Here is a 12,757-nt window from a genome sequence, read left to right as displayed (position 1 = left end):
GGTAACATCTCTTCTCTGTCAGGCTCACAGAAGGCTGTTTCTCCTCATTTTTGTTCCTTTTGTCTGGACCTTGTGACCTTTGACCTGCCTCCTGTTGGTTCTCTGTAAGGCTGCATATTAATGAGCTGAAACTCATTCTGCTAATCTACAGTTTTGCTAATTGCTGTCTACAATGGACTTAATACATCATCTTGGTACCAAATGTTTAAATTGGAAATTTCCAACATCACTTGTATGCAAAACAGTGTATTTAACTAACTTCTGAGCAAACCTCTAATAGTTCATGTGTCTGTTGCATCTTTGCAGGTATATTTGTGGTTCAACACACAGTAACAAAACACTCTCACAGGCTCTCTTTGGTGTTCCTTCCCTTATTTAATCCCTTAGCTAATAAGCCAGCAGCGATTCCTTTATAGCTAAAAAACAAACCAAAAAAACAAAAAGGTCAGTACCCATGCATGACTGTTACAAAATCCATAGTATAAAAGCAGCTAGGCAATTAGAATTAAACCCTTCAAAAATAAAAGCAAAGGTGAAAAGCATAAATAGAAATTTGGTCCATTCAGGGTATTATTATAATATTATTTACAGTACATTAATCTACTATTCGATACCCTTATTTTATATTTGACTGCAGCATGCTACACCAATTTAAACAGAATTTACATTTAACAGAGCAAGTACTCTGTTAAAGACACATTAACAAAATCAATATTGAAAGAGTCTGACAAAGAGTCTTTCCTTTGACCTTAGCATTTGATGTCAAAAGATGCAGCTTTTCCCTTTTTCCCCACATTTGGCTCAGCGCCAATAAATATAAGATTGGCGTTGACAGTTAGTCTCAGGGCAGTACAGCATTAAAAACATTGAACAATTAGTCTACAGCTCATATCACAGTTAGAAATCCAAGATGAGCAAAAAGGCACACATTACAAAACTGTATAGAGGAAACTCATACCAGTCTCAATCTACAAAAGGCAGAGTCTTGAATGACAAGATTTCTTGAGTGATTGTAGCAAGAGTCTGGATTCACTAGCAGCTCTGTTGGTGGTTTCAGGGAAGGGACGAAATGCTGTTGCTCATTTGTAAAAGTGTAGTATTTTTTTGTTGGTTTTATTTATTCGTTGGTACCAGGGATTCAATGCTTTCAGCCATGCTGGTGGTTTCCGTCACGATGGTCCCGTTAGCGTCAAAGGACTGAGTTTTCTCGTCTTCTTGTGTCCCGATGAGACTCAGCATGGCTTTGTACAAGAACTGGTACTGCTCCTAGAAAATGGGTAAACAACTCATTATATGTTCATTGTACAGTTTTGTGTGTTTAACTAACCTGCTGTGCATATTTTTCTACTCTACCTTACCACTCGCAGTGCTTTTTACAACCTGCCACAATCACCGATCCACTTCTTTTTCTGCGCTTTCTATCTAACATTTACACACACAATAGATACATTGGAAAGCAACTTGGGGTTATCTTGCGAAAGGATATTTGGCATGCAGACTGGAGTAGCCAGGAATTGAACCATCAACCTTCTAATTACTAGATGACCTGTACATTTGCGAGGTGGCTCAGGAGGTAGTGCTGGAGCCTATCCCAGCTACTACAGTGGGAGAGGTGGGATACCCTGGAGATCCAATTTGATGCACAGAGACAACCACTCACATTCACACCTATGGGCAATTTAAAATCATCAGTTAATCTTACCCCACTAACTGCATGTCTGTGGACTGTGGGAGGATCTGGAGTACCCAGAGAGAACCCACACAAACACAAGGAGAACGTGCAAACTCCACACAAAGGCTCTGGCCAAATGGTGTAGTTGAACTCTGGATATTCTTGCTGTGAAGCAACAGTGCTAAACACCAAACCACCATGCTGCCTTGCTGAAAAAAGTTTTTCCTGAAAAACCAGTTCATACATTTGTAGGCTGGACTATTGTAACTCATTATTATAGGACTCTGCAAAAAAAAATCTCTCTTGATCCAAAATACTGCAGCAAAAGTACTGACCCTGTTAAATCCAGAATCTAATTTAAAATCCTTCTAAAACAACTAGAATTTACAATTCAATTGCAAAACGTTTTTTGCAAGGATGTGGAACACTGTGGATGTGAACAAAGAGTTCTAGATAAACAGCTTGTTTGTGTACAGTGAAAACAAGTGTGCCCAATAAAGTGGCAGACACTGTAAAAGTGGTTTGTTTGTTTGTTTTAAACATACTGAAAGTTGTCAGATGTTAAAAAAAAAGAGAGAAATATGTCCCTTGCATCCAAAATTGTCAGTACAAGAGAAGTAAAAGTGCAGACTGTAAGCCACTGACAGACTTCCTGACAAAACACATGACAGCCACTGGTAGGTGTGCCCCTTAGGGGTGAGGGAGTAGGACTATGACACAGGCCAACCAATCCGCAATTGATATTAAAATGAGGGAGGCATGACATGAGAAAATGGCCCCTTTTCTCTCTGTCATGCCTGTAAGAGAAGCACTTTGCACTCCTCTCACAAAATGGCTTTAAAATGAGGCTTCTCCATATCACATTCAGATCAAATGTGATATTTATGTGTTTTAAAAACCGTGAGCATCCTGACAAGTTGTTGTCCATATGTGTGGGTTTTTGGTATGTGTGGTGCTTAAATTGAGGTCAGGAGAGCAAGTTAAAAACTGAGGTTATTTTCTTTCTCTCCAAAACTGGTTGGAGAAATTAGTGAATAAGAGTGAATGGGAGCACAGAATGGCATTCGTCTGAAACAAATGGCTCCAGGTCAAAAAGTATATTTATTTTTATATGCTCCACAGGGCTCGCAAAATCGCTAGCCCGACATCCCGGGGCTAGCGATTTTTCCAGTCGGGCTACCAAAATCTATCTCTGCCCTGCCCGTCGGGCTATCATAGGAAGGAAAAATATATGTCAATGCTTTTGCATTCTTTCGGAAATTTCGTTTGAATTTGCGCTTCTTTTTTGCTTTCACTTTGCAATCGTGCGAACTGTGTATAGAGAGCGACAGCACTGATTGGTGAGTGACGATAATTTGCGCACCAATTCCTCTGACATCGTCTTATCAATCGTTAGCTTACTATGCAAACATGACAAGTGAAATCTCCCGCAGCTTAAACATGTGAGAGGTTGATCGCGCAGAGAATCGCTGAGCTTATGTGAGTGAGTGTGTAAAAGCAGCAGGATTTATATTTTAGTTCTGCTGAGCCAAATAAGACAGGTCAGGGTGAAGAAGTGACAGCCAAAGAAAAGCTTACCACAAAACGGAAAAGTTATGACAAATGAGACTATAAGGCAAAAAGAAAGTGCAGCTTTATGGTTTCATGGACAAAAGAATTTCTGTGGCTGCAAAATGACGAGCTATATAACCGGGGCTGCACATAAGTGGTCCGCAGGTGCGCATTCGCTGTCAAAATAAAAAACGCGCACAAGATAAGATGTTGCAACGCGTGTTTGCGTACATAAGATTTTCTGGAGGAGGACAGACATTTATTTAGAACTCTTAAAGATGTTGAAGAAGCTCCTTTAAGCAATTACTTTGGTTTTCCTCCACCTCCAAAGAAATGTCAGAAGGAGTCCGAACCACAAAAGAAGCGCGTATTCTCGGAAAAGTGGTTGCAGGAGGTGAACTGGCATCAAACAGATGATGAACGCACAGAGATGTGGTGCAGAATGTGCCGTGAAAATCCCACTCTAGCGGACAAAAACAGTGCTTTTTATATGGACGCAAACGCGCGTTGCAACTTCTTATCTGGTGCGTGTCTTTTATTTTGACAGCGAATGCGCACCTGCGGACCACTTATGTGCACTTGTGTAAATAACATAATGTTCTGCCGGGTGTGTTGTTGGTTTTCCCTCGATTTCTGAGTCGACAAGCGCCTTTGTTACTGGGACCAGTCATTTTAAGAAAGGCCCCCATTAGAACCCATGAGAAATGCAAGAAATGCATTATTGCTCAGTCTGCAATATCTTTCCCAGAACAAACACCAATTGCAAATAACATACTAAAAATAAACCTGAAAATCAGTTTAAAACAGCGTACTATGTTGCAAAGAGTGAACTACCACTGGCACAATTTAGCAGTCTTTGCAAACTTCAAAAAGCAAATGGCCTCGATCTTGGTTCCACTTGTCTCTTACCTGTGACTTCAGTGGAAATTTCAAATTCAGGATCTGACACAGACTGATTCATGTCCTACACAGTTCTTACAAGTTCATAGAAACTTCTGTTCAATTAGAACCAAGTATTTGAGTTGATGATTGTAATTTTTATACAATGTTGTAATTTGTGTTTCAACAATTTTTTGATTAATGTTTTGTTTCCTTTACAATATTATACTTTAATGTATAATATTGTAAAGGAAACAAAACGGGAAACAAAACATCAATCAAAAAATTGCTCTCTTTTTTATTCAGGCTACTTCAATTTATTTTGGGCTACCAAAAACTGAAGAGTCCCTGCCCAAAGGGCTACCAGGGATTTTGAAATTTTGCGAGCCCTGAAGCGCTTGGGATCTTTTATGCATTATTGTAGGATCTTTACAATATAAAACTTGAAGGGATTGTTGCCACCTCAAGGTGGCAATAACATTAACATGAATTGACAATTGATGAATGAATTGACATGTTGGTACCCCTTTTGCCACCAAAACAGCATGAACTCCACTAGACCCTTGAAGGTATCTCCATGGATCAGACTTTTTTTGTCCAGTACAAAATAAGTGCTGGAAAAAAACAATTGCTTATGCTTGATTAGATTGAGAATTTGGAGGTGAAGTCAACACCTCAAACTCATTGTCGTGCTTCTTGCCGTTTCACTGTTGTCTCCCTACTGAAAAAGGCCACAGCCATTAAGGCATATTATACCCTTAAACAAACAGAAAAACCCAACATTTAAAGAGCCTATTACAATAAAAACAGCTGCCTTGTTGTTTTGATGCTAATTATATATTTTTTAAATATTCAAATTTAATGAGGTACACTTTACAGCATTACATTACAATAAAATTATTGTGAGACAGACAAACTTACGATGTTGTTGAAGGTTCCAGGTCTCATGAGATTCATCAGCCTGGCTACTTGGAAGACATCCACTGACGCTTCGGCATCCAACTGGCGAGTCAGAGACGAAAGAGCACAGAACAGTCCTGCTGTAAACCCACCCACACTAAAAAACAAAAAACAAAATAAATAAAATTATATGGGCATGTGGCTCCAACTTCTTGTGTTTTCTTTTTTCCTGATTTTGCTACTACTTGGCATAGCTACATTATGTCCGGTTGGTTAGCCATTACCACTTTGTCTGTTTGTATCTGGAAGTCCCACAAGAGCTTAGCCTGGTCATTCTCAGCCACCTTGGGGAGCGTCTCCCATTTTGACCTTGGGAGTTCTAGGCCATACTCAGTACATGTTCTTGTGGACTAGGCCGCCACTTGGTTATGGCGTTCCATGTATGCCCTGCCTGCTAGCATCTTACACCCTGCAGTTATGCTGGATTGTCTCAGGGGCATCTTTGCACCTCGGGTCTTGCCTGGTGTGTTAGACCCCAGCCTGTATGGATCTTGTGCTTAGAGCTTGTTCCTTTGTTGCCATGATTACTGCCTCTGTGATGTCTTTCCGTCTAGCTAACTACTGGTGGGATTTCTCAATATCCCTTCTTCTGTTTGTCGGTGGTACATGCGGGTCTGTCATCATGGGAGCTCTTGCTCTTCTTCTTTCTCTGGTTTCTGCTGCCTGAGGTATTCACTAAGCAATACTATGTGCCCATCTTCCTGATGTACTCATGGATCTTTGTTGTGTCATCCTGGATAGTAGTTCTGATACTCACTAGTTCTTGGCCACCTTCCTTCTGCTTAGCATACAGTCTCAGGGTGCTGGATTTGAGGTGAAACCCTCCATACATGGTAAGGAGCTTGATTGTCTTGATGTCAATGGCTTCTATCTTCTCCCTTGGGCCTGCCAGCTTATTGATGTCTGATAATAAGCTGGCAGGGCGTATGTGTTGATTGCACGAATCTTGTTCTTCCGATTCAGCTGACGCCTTAGGACTTAGGTTATTCTCTGCTGATATTTGGTGGCTGCAGCTTTTCTAGCGGCCTTTTTATTATTCTCCAGTCCGACATCCAACGTCTCTCTTTATATATCTATATCTATCTTATCTATATACATACACAAACACACCCACACATACACCCACAACTCCCATCTCCACTATATACACTATATTGCCAAAAGTATTTGCTTGTCTGCCATCGCATGCATATCAATTTGTCTTGTCTTCATTCCTAGGGTAAATATTATGTCAGCCCACCCTTTGCAGCTTCAACTGTATGTTTATGGGAATGTTTGACCATTCTTGTAGAAGCGCATTTGGGAGTGCCACGGTCTGTGGCTGCAGACCATGCAGCTTTTTATGAGGACCCAAATGCAGACAATCAAAGGCAAAAATTGATTTTTAACAAAAAGTGTAACCATTTACAGTGAGGAGCATAAGTATTTGAACACCCTGCGATTTTCGAAGTTCTCCCACTTAGAAATCATTGTGGGGTCTGAAATTCACATTGTAGGTGCATTGCCACTGTGAGAGACAGTATTTAAAAAACAATTCAGGAAATTACATTGTATGATTTTTAAAGAATTTATTTGTATTGCACTGCTGCACATAAAAATTTGAACACCTGGCAATCAGCAAGAATTCTGGCTCTCAAAGACCTGTTACTATGCCTTTATTAATCTAAATTATTAGCACCTGTCTGAGCTCTTTAAAGACACCTGTCCACTGGCCTAGCCAGTCTCCAGACCTAAATCCAATAAAAAATCTTTGGAGGGAGCTGAAACTCCATGTTGCTGAGCAACAGCCCCAAAACCTGACAGATCTAGAGGAGATCTTTGTGGAGGAGTGGGCCGTAATCCCTGTTGCACTGTGTGCAAACCTGGTCAAGAACTACAGGAAACGTTTGACCTCTGTAATCGCAAACAAAGGCTTTTGTATCAAATATTAACACTACTTTTCTCAGGTGTCCAAATACATTCTTTAAAAATCATACAGTGCCATTTCCTAATTGTTTTTTTTAAAGTGGGAATGCACCTACAATGTGAATTTCAGATCCCTCCATGATTTCTAAGTGGGAGAACTTTGAAAATTGCAGGGTGTTCAAATACTTATGTTCCTCACTGTATTTTGGCTGCTAACAAACATGAATAAAAACAGGTAAACTGAAAAATAAACAACAAAAAAACTCAAAACATAAAAGGAACTAAACTCAAGGAATAAAACTTGATCCTAAACCAATAATACAAAGAATCACAAAACAGAATAAACTCAAAATGCTGAACCAGCACCCTGACAGAGAGGTCAGACAAGAGGTTCAGAGGTTGGACAAGAAGGCCTGAGTAGGTAGGTACACAGACAGACAGATGCATAGATATGGATCGTGAATAATATAAAGATTACAAAACAAGTATCAGACCAGACGACAGTATTGTAAGTAGTCCAAGGGTCTTACTTATCGTGGACCACAGTAGGGCTGTCCTCTGTGAGGATCTCTTCCTTCATCAGTTTGAAAAGTTCAAAGGTGGAAATGAGGGGACTGTCTGGGTTTGGCCAGTTGGGAGCACGATAGTGTCTCACCTCAAGAACGTAGTCATCCTATTAAGATAAGAAAAGACAGCAAACATCAGTCACAGTCAGTCATGAGAGTGAGTTTTCATGTCCACATGACAACTATTCTTATGGGCGTGGGTTTTAAATTAAAGCTGGGATACATTTTTTAGAGGGAATTCAAACTGCCATGTTACTAACCTTTGTAGCTTTCAGTATGTAGTCCTGAACTACCAGCAGGTCCTCGTTGGACAGACAAACATGAGTCTCACTCTTTTGAGTGACAGTGAACATCTCATAGCTGATCAGCTGCCCTTTATAAGGCCAGAAAACAAATGGCTCTGCTTCTTCCTCCATCTACCAACACAGGAAATCATTACATTGCATTCGTGACAATTCACAGATATCTCCAACTTGCAACTACATTTTTTCCAAACTGGCTGCTTGTAATTACAGTATGTACCATGATACTGTAGAGAGAGCATGACTTTCTCCAAAAGGTCATGGTGCACCCTGAACAGATCGCTAGTCTGGGCTAACACGTCAAGAAAACCTCAATACATTTTCCACAAAACATTAAAATATTAAACCAGAAAAGATATTTTGAGATATAAAATAAATATTAAAATAACATTTGAATTAAAGGAACAAACAGGTACAAAGAGCCCCAGGAGGATGTAGTCACAAGATTCTTTCAGGGATGTCTTTAAAAAGAACGGTTCCTCACCCCAGGCAGTGACAAAATGACTTGGGCGTTGTGGTCCCATATCATTGTCCAGAAGTCCTTTATGGTGACAGGCAAGGGTTTCTGGGTAATGATGAACTCCTTGGTGTGCCTGTAACCCTGGAGGAACATGTCAGCCACACTTACTGACCTCATTACTTGAAACGGTGGCTGTTACTGATGAATTATATACACATACACACAGAGTCATATATATATATATATATATGACTTACTGCGATATATGATGCATTAATGTAGTCTGATGTTTCCCCTGCTGTTGTCGGCAAATGCACTCGTGACCTCTCAACTGCAATATGAGATAGAACATGTTTGTGCAGACAGATGTTTTTGTGTATGTGCAGTATTTTCAGCTGCAACTGACGAGTGTGTCAGACTCACTGGGTATCACCGAGCAGTTCCTGTTCTTGTTGTGGTTGCAGTCCTGCAGAGCTGTGGAATAGTCACAGTGCTTCAGATTGGTGTAACAAACCATCTGTGGAAAACATCAAAAACCTGTAAACAACTGTAAACAACTAAAAAAACCCATCTTTCATTAAAAGATGTCTGATAATAAGTATGATAATAGTTTATGATAATATGAAGACTGCCTGAGACTGTGTCTGTCTCAATGAAACATATTGAGAGTAAGGCTTACCTTGAACTGTTTGTCCATCCCTGTTCCTCCATCAGGCCCTGGGGTCATCAGCTTGTCCACGTACGTATGCAGTTGAGCCACTGCCACCTCTGTCTCACCAGACAAGATGGCTTCCACCAGGGCATTGTGGATAAAAACATACTGTTCCTGCAGAAAGAAAAAAAACAGGACGTTTAAATTTGTCATTGAAACTTTTTAACAGCCTCATAACAGGAGACTGAGCCAGGTAGGACGTTTAAAATGTTAAACATTGAACTCTATTCATTTGAACATTAAAAAAATCTTACTGTCTAATAAAGGAGATGTGGAGTTTGACAGTCTGATGCAGATGAATGTCAAATTAGTCCGATTAATTAAGAAGGTCTTTTTGGTGAGTGGTCTTTGTTCTAGTAGCCACAATTCCAGTAATGTAAAGACACTCAGACATACAATCATTTCATACATTTTCTGAATCACCAAATTAATACCCAGACATTCCTGTCACGATGTAACACATAGTTTGTGCCTCATTTAGTGTTTTTTATATGTGCAGTTTAACGAGCTGCACATATAAAACATCATCTCACCAATAAATCTATAATACACTTAAAATGTGCTTTAAATAAATGAATCAGTGAAAATGTGACACTTGCAGCATATTTTAAAATTAAACTCTAAAATAAACTTCTCCCAACAGCTTTAATTTTTATTCCTCCAGTTGCAGACTCGGTTTGAGAGGACAAATTTGACCTCTTTTCAGCAAGTACAGACTCGCTGTCCTGTTAGGATCAGATAAATTGTTGTAAAATGTTTGCTGATTGTTTGTTGTTTTGGCATTATTCCCTGTTGAAGCAAACAAACTGCTGATGGCATCTTCTGTTGTTCTATGTTGCTGAACTTTTCTTGGGAGTGGGGGGCAGCACCTTGTGTTATATCTAGGTTATCTCTAGGCTTTGGATTTTGTCCTGTTTGAGGCCAAAAAGCATCACAGACTTATTTTCAGTGTGGCTTCAGCATGTGCACATGCTAATCTTATAGCAGGGGCTTAGAACAGCGAGGCAAAGTTGTCGCAGGAGCAACATAATTTATTTCCCTATTTTTCTGTTTATTTGTCCTAAATTTATACCTGATACAGTTCTAGCCATGAAATAGAAACTGACAAACCATCATAACCCTAGTGGGCCTTAGAAATTGGAGATGGAATTAAACAAGATGGCTGTCAGAAAATAACAAGTCACAAAAATTCAAAGTTGATTATTTCTGGGACTTCGGGATCAGGACGAACTTTTGTGAAAAAAAAGGTTGTTAATGCATTCTAGTTCTGCCTGCCAGTGAAAAATATAGATAGAAACTAAAACTGTATTCGTGAGAAGAATATTCTGTTCAGTGCTATATTTAACAAGATCTCTAGCAATCATTTCAATTTATTTTATTAATTCTACACAGAATCAAAATATGGTTGAAAGAAAGGTCTACAGTTGTGGTCAGGGGTTTATATACACTCATTATGGGAATGAATGTAGAGGGTGTATACAACAGTGATCAAAATGACTGTAACCCCTCTATATCATACTGCTACACTACATTACTAAAAGTAATCATTCACTCATCCAGACCATTGAATTCAGGTGGCCACCAGGATATCAAATCAGACACCTCTGTTAGACTGCTTCTACAAAAATTTGTGAAAGAATGGGCCAGTCTGAGGCACTGAAGTGAATTTCAGTATGCTACCGTGACAGGATTCCACCTGTGCAACAAGTCCAGTTGGGAAATGTCCTCACTACTACGGTTCACAAAGTGGAGGAGACTGGGCATGACAGCAACTCAGCCTTGAAGTAGTAGACCGCTAAAGCCACAGAGCAGGGTTAGCGGATGCTGAAGTGGATAGTGTGTAACGTCTTCAGCAGTTAATGGCTACAGACCTTCAAACCACATGTGCCTTCAGATTAGCTCAAGAACAGTGCATAAAGAGCTTCATGGGGTGGGTTTCCATCGCCGAGCAGCTGCATCTAAGCGGCGTAATGCAGTGAAAAGTGATGAATCATGGTTCTATCATGGTTCTCCGTCTGACAGCCCGATGGATGAGTCTGTCAAGTGTAATGTTTGGTGGATATGGGGTTACTTTTAAGGAGTTGGGCTCAACCCCTTAGTTCCAGTGAAAGGCACCGCTAATGCTTCAGCATACCAAGGCATGGGTTTGCTTGAAGAAAAATCTAAGTATTGCCAGTGAGGTTCTCGTTTTTTATTTTTTTAATCTTCTGGGCTGCATCTGTGTTTGGTTCCAATTTAATGTCAGTTGTTCCAGTCTGGGTGCACAGATCAATGACACTGAACTTGCCATGTAGAGACTCAGGATTTACCATCCACAAAGAAGTCATTATTATTAGTAGTATTATTATTAATGGTAGTAAATGGATGGTGTGTTGACTGGCTATAGGTGTGGGTGTGTATGGACAGGAATGAGGGTGACCTCTGTCTGCACCAGGCATTTCCTCTGAGTTTGAATGTGTTTAAGGAAGCCCATGATGTTGACGGAGCCCTCATTTTGGATCTGCGTCAGCATGCTGTCCAGGACAATGTATGTGCCCGTGCGGCCAACACCAGCACTGCGCGGCAAAGAGAATATTAGAGTTAAGAATATATATTCAGCTGCCAATGAAAATGAGATTTTTAACTCTTTCTGGCAGTTCCCACCTGCAGTGAACCATCAGTGGCCCCATGTCATCTGTCCTGGCTCTGGACGACTTGCGGATGAAGCAGAGGAACGGCAGAGCTAAGTCTGGAACGCCAGTGTCAGGCCACTGGGTGTAATGATACTGTGTCACAGTCCGCTCATTAGCCCCCTCCTTGGCCCGCCCCTTCTGAGAACTCTGCAGGTGGACAAGAACAAAGCAGTCAGTAACAGGAAGATACCAACAGTGACTCACTGACATCACTCGAGTTGTGAAATTCTAACTTGTGCCATCCATGGATGGATCTACTGCGGTACTGCCACCCTAAAATAATTTCTTGCCACTCCTACTTGGCCTAGTTACAATTAACATGAAAATCTAAATATATTGTATGTAGTGCAGTCTCTCTACTCTCTTCTCTTTCCCCTCACCCCAACTGGTTCCCATTAAGGGAACTCCTTTCTAATATTTTAGGGTCTTTATTTCTCTTGAAGTGATCATCTTTGCAAATTAGAGCTATAAAAAAGAAAATGAAGTGAAATTCTGTCATTACACAGGATACTTAAGGGTGACTGCTACAGGCTGACCTTTTTTACCTGGATTTTTCTGATGGTGAAGGTTCTCTGGGTGTAGTAGGCGAGGACTTTAGTGCTCTTCACAGTCACAAGAAAGCTGCCGTACTCCTCCTGCACCTCTAGTGGCCAGTACTGATCATATATTCTCTAAGACACAGTAAACACATGCATATAATGCTAAAAGAAATGTGATGGAAAAGATTCTTCTTTGGTTGATCGATATTTATAAAAGAGTACTGTAAAAGTGTAAAAAATATATTTTTTAAAACTACAGAATCATTTCTTTCTTTACTGACCAACATGAGTGAACACAAGTTCACTCTGTGTGTGTCATCAGATTATGTTCATATATATTTCAACTCAAAAATATAAATGTAATTTCAGAAACTATGACGAGACACTTACGCATCCTTTCTCCACCAGGTTGCTGATCAAGACGATGATGCAGATGTTCTGCTCCCATATCATCCTCCAGAAGTCCTCAATGCTCGACCTCACAGGCCCCTGAGCAGCAATGTACAACCGTGGCTTCTTAAAACCCTGAGAAACACAAA

The 12,757-nt window shown here is 40.2% G+C and overlaps 1 protein-coding gene across 4 annotated transcripts in view; it reads right to left on the bottom strand.

Moving 5' to 3' along the window:
* Positions 1–351: 351 nt before the first annotated feature.
* The window catches only part of LOC146570285 (receptor-type tyrosine-protein phosphatase zeta-like), a 99,843-nt gene continuing 87,437 nt past the window's right edge, over positions 352–12,757 (bottom strand). For 2 of the 4 annotated variants that reach the window (XM_085283222.1, XM_085283225.1), the window contains 12 exons: positions 12,609–12,743; positions 12,216–12,350; positions 11,651–11,826; positions 11,427–11,562; positions 8,975–9,121; positions 8,719–8,812; positions 8,553–8,626; positions 8,320–8,436; positions 7,794–7,949; positions 7,498–7,640; positions 5,024–5,159; positions 352–1,266 (listed from right to left, as the gene is read on the bottom strand). In XM_085283222.1, the coding sequence (XP_085139348.1) occupies positions 1,114–1,266; positions 5,024–5,159; positions 7,498–7,640; positions 7,794–7,949; positions 8,320–8,436; positions 8,553–8,626; positions 8,719–8,812; positions 8,975–9,121; positions 11,427–11,562; positions 11,651–11,826; positions 12,216–12,350; positions 12,609–12,743 (1,602 nt within the window). In that variant the 3' untranslated portion in view covers positions 352–1,113. Of the gene's footprint in view, positions 1,267–5,023; positions 5,160–7,497; positions 7,641–7,793; positions 7,950–8,319; positions 8,437–8,552; positions 8,627–8,718; positions 8,813–8,974; positions 9,122–11,426; positions 11,563–11,650; positions 11,827–12,215; positions 12,351–12,608; positions 12,744–12,757 lie in introns of those variants that run through there. The other 2 variants (XM_085283224.1, XR_014893451.1) reach the window with 2 other exon arrangements.

The sequence above is a fragment of the Mchenga conophoros genome, linkage group LG7 (genome assembly GCF_057382185.1).
Source record: "Mchenga conophoros isolate Kocher_MC1m ecotype Shallow Benthic linkage group LG7, M_conophoros_male_GT1.1, whole genome shotgun sequence".
Lineage (NCBI taxonomy): Eukaryota > Metazoa > Chordata > Actinopteri > Cichliformes > Cichlidae > Mchenga > Mchenga conophoros.
The sequence above is the reverse complement of the archived record's forward strand: the minus strand, read 5'-3'. Positions and strand labels throughout refer to the sequence as shown.